Below are 9971 nucleotides of genomic sequence, written 5' to 3'. Positions count from 1 at the left end.
CTTTATATATTCTGTGTCTGCACCAAGTACATTTCTGACATTGGATGTGAGCCACCCTTAGTACAGTTATGAAGCACTGAACAGAAACCGAAATGGACCAGTCATTAATTTTTTATTATGTTCTTGCAGTCTCTGCCTGGCTTTATTCCCAGTCCTTCCAAGGAGGAGAATCAGGATTTGATAGAAATTCTCTTGTTATGTGCCCGTCTGAGTCTTTTGCTGCATCGTTTGAATACGTGGTCCTGCCGCTGCTGGAGGTGGGAGACCCCACCTGGCTGCACACAGAACCAGGTCCTCAAAAAGCAAAAGAAGAAAACATTGAGTAAATAAAATTAAAAAAAAAAATTGCATTAAAAAAAACATATCTTTCTATCTGTCTATATTCCTGGACACGTTTCAGTGGTTTATTTAAATAGATATAATAGAACCTCTAGACCAGCAGCTGTAGCCATTTTCAAACCCCCGTTGCGTTGTGACACTAGGGGGAGCCAGTTCCACATCTGAAGCAAGAGGTGCTTCCAGTATAATATCACTACTATTAAGTACACCACGTTTGTCATGTCCTCCTTTTTTTTTTCTTTTCTTTTTGTCCCATGTCCTCCGTTCAATTGCATACTTACCTTTCTTGTGTTTCCCCTGACTTCACCCGGATTTTTCCCACACTCAGCTCTGGGCCATTCTCCTTCCTGCCCCAGGGCATGATGGTCTTAACCCTGTGCATCATGCCAGCCCACATATTACTGTCCTCCCAGTGCAAAGTAAGTGTCTCCAGGTCCCCGATGTCCCAGTCAAGTGTGAGCAGGAATGTGAAAGTCTTATTCCCAGAAATCTCTGTGCCACTAAGGAAGGACATGAAATTTGCAAATCTGTTAAAGAGAAAAATGTGACTCCTACATTTACTCCTACATCACGTCCACTCCTGGCACCCGACATTCATTTGCTCAGTTACTGAACAAGTGTTTGCCGCTGTGCAGTAAATATTTGATGTAACGCTGCGGCACACACCGAGCCGCGTGCCAGCTGTCACTCGCACATGCTGATGCATGTGTATGAGGCATCGATATGCCAATATCACGTCCACTCTGTATTCCACGGCTCGTACAGTGGCATGGCCGGCTCGGTTCAATCCGCCTGCCGCCTGTAGCTCTACACTATCGACGGAAAGTGTGACAGCAAGATGTTTGATTGGAAAGGATGCAGAGGACATGCTGTGTGCGCACCATATGGACCGCGTGGACTATACGGACTGTAGGTGGTGGTGGTGGTGGTGGTAGTAGCCTAGTGGGTAACACACTCGCCTATGAACCGGAAGACCCAGGTTCAAATCCCACTTACTTCCATTGTGTCCCTGAGCAAGACACTTAACCATAAGTTGCTCCAGCGAGACTGTCCCTGTCACTACCGATTGTAAGTGGCTCTGGATAAGGGCGTCTGATAAATGCCGTAAATGTAAATGTAGGAAATTACAGTGTGCTGCTAATGGCCGCGTTCGTTCACTGAAGCAGAGCAGACGTTCATACTCACAAAGTAAGGGGCAGGGCGTCGCTCTCACCCCTGGTTCCAGTCAGAGAAGCGGTGACGGAAGGACGGACGTGTCTCATTTGGTCAACGAAATGAATCTTGAGCTGATAGTGATAGACTGTGAACGAATCACACATGGAGCCAGGTTTGGTGTCTGCGCGTATTTGCATTGCGGGCCCTTGTTCAATCCTGTTAAATGTCTAGGGCACCTCAGCGCTCGCTGCGCGGTGCGTGCACTTCCTACAGTTCCACGTCGCCGCCGGACTGACCTTTGTACGGCATGTTCGAGCGGGTTTTGAGGTAGAGCTGCTTGTTGGTCTTTGCGCACACGCTCTTGATGCTGTAGCCCAGCCTGTTGCATCTGTCCCTCCTGCAGTCCAGGCACAGGCCCTTGTTGAAGGCGTTGTTGTCTCTGCAGCGGTAAGCCGTGCTCTGCTGGTCCGTGTTCAGCAGAGAATCGATGAAAAGGTGGACCGAGCGCTCGTGAGCGCATTTTATCGTGTGCGGAAAACCTGGCAGAAGTGAAAATGAATGCAGGTTCACTGACGTGAGAAGACGCGTTTGCCAGCTAATTCACAGTTGTAGCTGTTATTGGAATACACTGCTTGGCAATGGAATAGCCTAGTGGGTAACACACTCGCCCATGAACCAGAACACCACAAAGTCACAGGTTCAAACCCCTATTACTACAATGGTGTCCCTGAACAAGACACTTATCCCCAAGTTGCTCCTGCGGGACTGTCCCTGTAACTACTACATGTAGGCTGCTCAGGATAAGAAGTAAATAATATAAATGCTATCACATTCATTTGACTAGTGCTATTCGAGAAACTAGAGACCACTCAAAATACCCTGCAGTGTCCCATATAAGTGATTTTAGGTGTGGTCACCATCATGAGGTGTGCCGTTGCTTTATATAGACACAAGATTGACCTCTCACCTAAAAGCCCGTACTGGGAGACATGGCTGTACATATCCTTGAGGTGGCACCCTGGCTGAAAGGATCCACCATTGGGGTAAAAGTCTAAATGTCCCACGGGGCGCTTGATGCCCACGCTCAGACCCATGTGATGTTTGGTGAAGGTGTGGATGGCATCCACACATATCGCGTCATCAAGGGAGAGCCTGTTAGCGCCTGAGACGCCCTCGAACATTGGCCCTGCGGGGTCCAGTCCTGTGGGAGGGGTCACAAAACAGCAGAATGGCAGCTTCTCTGTGCTTCACTGCACATACTCAGAATCAGAAGCGTGCCAAGGGCCTCGGTGACCCAGCACGCTGTGGTAGGTTTTGGTTTGGGTTCAAATGGTTCCCATTGGTTCACGCTCCACATATGATGCCGGTAATTTGGTTACTGCCGGGAGGAGATGTTATCAGTTACACTTACCCGTTATTCGTCCAATTTTCCTGGGCTTGGCTAAATAGCTGCCGGTGAATCCTGCTACATGAGCTCCTAAGCTGTAGCCAATCAGATGGACCTTCTCAGCAGGGATATTAGCTGTCTCCTGTTATCACAAAATGCTAATTTATTGACACAACGTTATAAATGTAGCAGCAGAAGCAGGTCTAACACATAAAACAAGGCGATTGACACCTCCAGCCACTCCAGCAGCAGGGCCATATCTCGTCCCACAAGCCGCGTGTTCTGCGCCGCAATGGGGTACAGCTGCTGGGCCAGTGGGGTCCAGTTAGTGATCAACACATTGACATCCTTCAGAGTAGTCTTCAGAGCAGAGGCCAAGTCTGTCACCCATCTCTCCAGCCACCCGTCCACCTAGAAGAGACAAAGTAAGCTGGGGCTGTTCTTTCAGCAGAACCAACACTTAGTGACACTTAGGGTGGTAGTAGCCTAGTGGGTAACACACTCGCCTATGAACCAGAAGACCCAGGTTCAAATCCCACTTACTACCATTGTGTCCCTGAGCAAGACACTTAACCCTAAGTTGCTCCAGGGGGGGACTGTCCCTGTAAATACTGATTGTAAGTCGCTCTGGATAAGGGCGTCTGATAAATGCTGTAAATGTAAATGTAAATGTAGTGACCCAGTTCCAGCAATTAACAACAGATTCAGAGAAGACAACAGAGAAGAATGGTCAGATATGATAACAGGCCTTACAGACCATCCATGTATGATGATTGCCAGTGGATTGGTGTTGTTGAAACCACAGTTGTCCAGGGATTGTGCTTGGAAGAGTGTTATCTGGCACATGGTGTCCAAGGAGTCACCATCTTCATACAGAAAGAACCTGGACTTGATCTCCTGATCTGAAACATTTAAACGAGCTCCTGCAAGAGAAATGCATCCTTGAAAGAATACATTTTCTAGTCCTGTCAAATACACATGTTGAGGTCAGAAAGTAAAAATCCGAACGGCCACTGACTGAACTCTCTACCTCACTGGTCGGCTGATGCTGGAATATCTGCCGTTGTATGTTGCTCTAAACCGCTATTCTAACAAAACAAGTAAAGGCTGAAAAAACTTGTTGTTTGCCTCAAATACTCAGGTATCTGTCTCTCAGTGTCGGGCTGTAAGAAGTAAAAACACACAAAGGAAATACTCACCAGCTCTTCTCTTGGCATCCACAACAGCAAGAATCAAGAACAGCCAAGTCAAGAATCTTAAAATGATGACCATGTTATTCATATTAATGCTGAACACCAGGATCAGGACTGTACTGGCTGATCCTGGCTGTGAGCTAGCTCGACCTCTCTCTATATCCTACACCCTTTAAAATGAAGTATGAAGCAACGAAAGAGGAGAAACAAGGTCGACCGGAGACGGACTGCACTGTGCTGCAGCTCAAATGTAAAGAACCAGGGAGGGTCCGCGGCTGGAGAGGAGTGGGTGACTCTTCTGATTGGCCGCAAGCTTTTCTCAGTAAGTTTGGAAAGTGCTGAGAAACATGACGATGTGCATGAGGGGGGGTGTGGTGAATTCCAGTCATGAAAGGATTACAGGGTTTTTAATTAGGTCATTTTAAAAACTATTAGCATGAAAATAAATGTAATATTTGATCTTTTTTTTAAAAGAATGAACTTTGTTAATTTGACTTAAGTGACATTATACATTTGTCCAGAATGCCCAGAATACGATACCAGCCAATCAAAGGAAGACAGAAAGACACAAGCTGCAATTTGAGGTTTTCATGTGTGTTTTTGGGTGTGTCCTCGTGGCAAAAGTAATTCCATAGACCGTTCATACTAGTACACCCATCCAGCATGTATTTTTCTAGGGGAAATGAAGGGAAACTCTTCTCCTGTGTGGCCCTGCTTTGCATATCCGGCGCAGAGGAAGTGGACAGTATGAATACTTTCAAGAGAAGATCTGCTTGAAAAGTTGCTTCATAGCTCACTCAGTAGTACTGAGAGCAAACATCAGACTGGAAGGTAAACACACAAGTTACCTTTGACCTTGAAAAGAGAGATGGTGTGACCACTGCCAACTGGTGCCCACGCAGGAGAGAGCTGTCGGGCTTTTAGAAATGTGGGAGAGCGGGAGAACCCTTTATGAGAAACAGGAGGGTGAAGCTGGTATCTGACGGGCATTTTTACATTGTTTTTAAAGGGGGTAAATGATTTGTGATTTAGTTAAAAATTACTTTACTTTACTTTACTTTACTTAGCAGACGGTTTTATCCAAAGCGACTTACAAGAGGAAGACACCAGCAAATTACATTTATTCATGTATTTTTATTAATCATGTTAGAATATTTATGGTAGAAACGTTATTAGATTACTAAGATATATAAAAATTTCAGTGAAACACAGAATTCTCTAATTGTATTTATTTCTAAAAAATATATATTAACATTTATTTTGGATTTGCAAGTCATCTAAAAGCCTGAAAATCTAAAAACCTGAAATAAAAAAAAAGGTTGGTGCTTATAAGAAATACAAATACTTTGACTAAATTGAACAGGTCAACAAAGACATTAAACCAGCTTATAAATTTATTTAAATTATGAACAGTCATTATCAACATACAATGAAACCAAGAACAGAACATGTGAAGCATATAACTTATTTTCATCCAAATTAAACACAGCTAAAATAAATGCAAATAAACTTTAATTACGTGATAATATGAAATAATATGGGACACAAATATAAATAAACAAATGTCTCATAGTTTGCTAATAGCACTGAGGTTTGCAAAAAAGTACAATAAAAAATATTTGCAGCCTGTGTAGATGTACACATTTCTAAAAAAATGCATGAATTGTCAAGCATTCATTACAAATATATTCTACATAAATCTTGTTAGAATATTTGTGTTCAATGCAGAATGCAGACGTTCAGTGACAAGTTATTATGTGCAAAGGTTTATAGAGGCTTCTGTTGCTTGAATTTGGTTTGGTCCGTTGCAATTCACCGAAGCTTCTTTAGCTCATAGTGATCATTTCGTACTTGTCCTTCAGGCTGCTGTCTTCATCCTCCTCCTCCTCCTCTTCCTCCTCCTCTGGCTCCTCCTGGGGCTTCTCTGGCTCAGCGTGGTGGAGCTCAACAAATAAGAAGTAAATCACTGCTCCAGCTACACCCCCCACCAGGGGTCCGGCCACTGGGATCCACCACCAGTTGTTTGCAGTGCTGAGAGACCAGGCCACAACGTTACTGATCACACACAAGCAGCCATTTATTCTAGAATCATCCAAATACTAGTATCCTGTACATTATATACATTTACTGCATTTACCAGACGCCCTTATCCATAGTGGCTTACAATGAGTAGTATATACAATAGACCACTATTCCTCATAGTTGTCACATAGCTAATCCTCCTTCAGAAAGATGCCAGCATGGCTACTCAGACTGCTGCAGGAGGTTCATATGCCCTCTAGTGGAAGCGAATGAATGACATGGATTTCCCCCGTTTCACTGTGCTCTGTGTTGTGACAGCACAAGTTTACATGGCTCACATGAACGTGATATTATGTAACAGCTCAATCAGTTATTGATAGGAACACTTCTGTCACAATGAAGTAAGGCCTCACTGCGCGGGGCCACAGACTGGGCACTGAAACTGATGGAAAGTTTCAACTTTCCATTGATAACCGTTCCTTTTGCCTTTTCATGTGATGAAGGCTAGCATTCAGCAAAAACTAAATAATGCAATACGTTATTAAATAAACCTTTTTGGGAGAAGTAGTTTCAATTGTCAAATTCCACTAATCCATTTGTCCTAAAAGAAGGAGAAAAAAAACTTCCACATAATCTCCACCCCTATTCCCGATTGGATAAAAGTGCTCTTTTTACAGGTCTACCATGTTACCTGAACACTTCCATGCCCCAGCCAGCCACAGCGGTAAAGAGCCTGGGCCCCAGGTCTCGCGCAGGGTTCAGAGGGTAGCCGCAGTTCAGACCCATGGAAACACTGATGGCCATGAGGACAAGACCAATAGCCAGTGGCTCCACACCCTTTGGTGCGCCAATGTTGTGCCCATCCGTGATGGCCAGGATGCACAGAACCAGCATCCCTGTCCCAATCACCTGTAAATGGAACGACACACAGCACTGCGGTGATGAGATATTTAACATGAAAAATACATTTATTATTGTCTGTCGTTAATAGGTTAATTTCCAGACATTTTTACATTTAAATTCATGGCATTTAGCAGACACCCTTATACAGAGTGTCTTACAATCACAGGTTACAGGGACAGTCCCCCTAGAGACACTCAGGGTATAGTGTCTTCCTCAGGGACACAATGGTAGTAAGTGGTAGTAGCCTAGTGGGTAACACACACGCCTTTGAACCAGAAGACCCAGATTCAAATCCCACTTACTACCATTGTGTCCCTGAGCAAGACACTTAACCCTAAATTGCTCCACGGGGGCACTGTCCCTGTATCTACTGATTGTAAGTCGCTCTGGATAAGGGCGTCTGATAAATGTAGTAAGCGGGCTTCTGGTGTTACCCACTAGGCTACTACCACCCAGTTGAGCGTGATAAAACCTTTTCTCCCCATGCTGTGTCATGATAGCTGCTAATTTATTACCTAATCCAGTTTAAATGTGTTGGAAAGTGGGTCTTTAGGAACATCTGTTAATGGGTTATGTTATATGGAGCATGGGGGGAGGGGGTGGTGCTGGTGGTGATCAATTTGCATTAGCCACTTTTAACCAAAAGAGTCTGGACTAAATGAAACATTGAAACTAGTTCAACTAGAAACTGTGTCATCTGTTCACCTTTCCCCTGCATGTCCCTTCTACTATTCCAACAACAGCAGCGACTTTATTTAATCAGAACATGAACATTAGTGGGGTTTCTCTTCACCTGGTCTATGAAGCCATTAAGGACGGACAGATGCCTTCCGGGGTAGGAGGCAAAAATGTGTCCAGTGGCATTAATTCCTGTCACTGACAGTATTCCACTGGTAAAATCCATGAAGGCATCTGCAGACAAAAAGTAGAAAACATCATCATCATCATCTCATTGTGTTTCCATGACAGATCCTCTGGCATTTAGAATGGAGCAGAATTGGGGTTCACCAGAACGGGGTGACATAATCTCTCCTTTCTCTGGGTGGCCTGAATCTGGCATTTGTGCAGTGTGCTGTAAGAGTTCAATACTCACTCCACTTGGTCAACTACAGCAAAAGGCTGAGCCCAAATCGGAAAAGACTGTGACATCCTTGATTATACCCACCATAATAAAGCCCGAAGACGGCAGCAGCTCCCGCAAAAGCCCCCATGAACTGGGCGATAACATAGATGGGAAATTTATAGATCTTCAATTTCCCCAGAATGACCATGGCCAGTGAAACAGCTGGGTTCAAATGACCCCCTGCAGAGATGAAGGAAAAAGGAGATGTAGGCTACAAGAATGCCAAACGAAAGGATAAAAAATGATAATAATAATAATTATTATTACTATCATCGTTCAACTGCTGTTCTGTTGTGGTTCACTATGAGTTCAAAAGCTCAGTGACAGTAAGCATTGCTGGAGATCAATGGAGCTCACAGGATGTTTAATGCCCAGAGTCACAGACGACCTCTGTGAGGCAGGCAGAGTGCAGCGCCAGCCGTCAATCAATTATCTACAAAAAAAAGTGTCAGATGTACCTGCTGATAAACGCTATCAACAAAACTAGTTGTTTTTTGACTTGGCCACAGAAACAAAAAACTCATTTGAACAATTCTGCTTGTGTATATGCAGTGTTGTGCCGATTCTGCATGCATGTTTAAAGACAAAAAGAAACGTGGGCACCATGACATAATGTACACAACAATGAAATTAACATAAATACTGTGAAAAATACATTACAAAATACAGCACAGTACAGTACATTTACAGCATTATCCAGAGCATAAACATATTCATGTTTGTTGAATTCAATTCAACAATTCAAAGTTGTGCTACTTAAAATCACACTGTTTGAGGGGTATAACAAGTGAAAAAAATTTTAAATTTCCCCCTCAGGATTTTACTGTCTAATGTCTCCCGCCATCAACGATGAGGGATTTTCGCCCCTGGTTACAAGGACAGTCATCCTGGAGACACTCAGGGTTAAGTGTCTTGCTCAGGGACACAATGGAAGTAAGTGGGATTTGAACCTGTGACTGCCACCACCCTTAATTGCTGCCAACTAAAAAGCTTGACATATTCACTAGAGGTTCTTTAGGAAAAGTCCTTTTACCTGAAACTCCTCCAGAGACATAGACCCCCATGGTGAGTCCAATGGTGAAGCCGATGTGTATGGTCAAACTCTCGCCCAGGGTGTTGCGGCTCAGGACGGTCTGTGCCACAGCTCCACAGCCGAACAGCTAGACACAGACATGCGGGGGAAATGCGAATCAGTGACACTGCAACGTTTCCCCACCAAGCTTTGATGTTGGAATTTTTTTTTTTTTTTTTAATTGCACTGAATTAAATTTTTCCATTTTAAGTACAAACTACCAGTAAACAGTTTGGACACACTCTGGAGACCCTGATGAAATGGGCTTTGCATATTATCATCATGATAAACAGCTTGTGATTATCATGAGATGTTAATGAGATGTTCAGATGTAAACGGTGAAGACAGGAAGGCAAAATTCTGTCATAACAAGAAAAAATAAAAGCTTAAATTATTAAAGTTTGCTTTGTTGAAACTTTTGACTGGTAGTGTGTACGTTTTAGGAGGATCTGCAATGTTATCTGTACTCGTAAATCACAAACTTTCACTTTTGAAACATAAGAGAAATATTCAAAAGATAATACTTACCACTAAGACAAATGTACCAAGGAATTCAGCCAGGAACTCCTTAAAGATGCTGTGTTTGATGGCACACCGGTGCGTCATGATCACAGACAGTTTGGCCTCCTGCTCCTGCTGGCTGGACTCTGGGGAAGGCGAGAAGTGTCTGTGCGTCCTCCCTGAGCGCAGCAGGACTAAAGCCCAGCCTCATGCAGACGCCCCCATCGGTGCGCGACCCATTGATCTGTCTCGTTCTGGCTGCATGGCCGACAATGG

The 9971-nt window shown here is 44.0% G+C and overlaps 2 protein-coding genes across 2 annotated transcripts; both read right to left on the bottom strand.

Moving 5' to 3' along the window:
* Positions 1–102: 102 nt before the first annotated feature.
* lipca (lipase, hepatic a) lies at positions 103–4153 on the bottom strand. Its single transcript, XM_028958797.1, has 9 exons — positions 4081–4153; positions 3635–3783; positions 3113–3292; positions 2906–3023; positions 2462–2695; positions 1791–2033; positions 1525–1639; positions 621–839; positions 103–294 (listed from the first exon to the last, which is right to left on the bottom strand). Exons 1-9 carry the CDS (start codon positions 4151–4153, stop codon positions 171–173), a joined length of 1455 nt encoding a protein of 484 aa, XP_028814630.1. The 3' UTR covers positions 103–170.
* Positions 4154–5446: 1293 nt separating this feature from the next.
* Positions 5447–9873, bottom strand: aqp9a (aquaporin 9a). Its single transcript, XM_028958300.1, has 6 exons — positions 9723–9873; positions 9156–9282; positions 8165–8302; positions 7793–7911; positions 6788–7005; positions 5447–6105 (listed from the first exon to the last, which is right to left on the bottom strand). Exons 1-6 carry the CDS (start codon positions 9798–9800, stop codon positions 5901–5903), a joined length of 885 nt encoding a protein of 294 aa, XP_028814133.1. The 5' UTR covers positions 9801–9873; the 3' UTR covers positions 5447–5900.
* Positions 9874–9971: the final 98 nt, after the last annotated feature.

The sequence above is a fragment of the Denticeps clupeoides genome, chromosome 17 (assembly GCF_900700375.1).
Source record: "Denticeps clupeoides chromosome 17, fDenClu1.1, whole genome shotgun sequence".
NCBI classification, from domain to species: Eukaryota; Metazoa; Chordata; class Actinopteri; order Clupeiformes; family Denticipitidae; genus Denticeps; species Denticeps clupeoides.
This window is presented reverse-complemented; position numbering and strand designations above follow the sequence as displayed.

What these genes read in the sequence shown, in the direction of transcription:
- lipca (XM_028958797.1), bottom strand. Translation starts at nt 4,153, where the DNA reads ATGGTCATCATTTTAAGATTCTTGACTTGGCTGTTCTTGATTCTTGCT. An exon ending in CTCCCAGTACGGGCTTTTAG is followed by an intron (nt 2,034 to 2,461) that starts GTGAGAGGTCAA and finishes CACTTCTGCCAG; the next exon opens with GTTTTCCGCACACGATAAAA. An exon ending in GACGCCCTGCCCCTTACTTT is followed by an intron (nt 840 to 1,524) that starts GTGAGTATGAAC and finishes GTCCTTCCTTAG; the next exon opens with TGGCACAGAGATTTCTGGGA.
- aqp9a (XM_028958300.1), bottom strand. Translation starts at nt 9,800, where the DNA reads ATGACGCACCGGTGTGCCATCAAACACAGCATCTTTAAGGAGTTCCTG. An exon ending in TGTCTCTGGAGGAGTTTCAG is followed by an intron (nt 8,303 to 9,155) that starts GTAAAAGGACTT and finishes TCATCTCTGCAG; the next exon opens with GGGGTCATTTGAACCCAGCT. An exon ending in TGGGGCATGGAAGTGTTCAG is followed by an intron (nt 6,106 to 6,787) that starts GTAACATGGTAG and finishes CTGGTCTCTCAG; the next exon opens with CACTGCAAACAACTGGTGGT.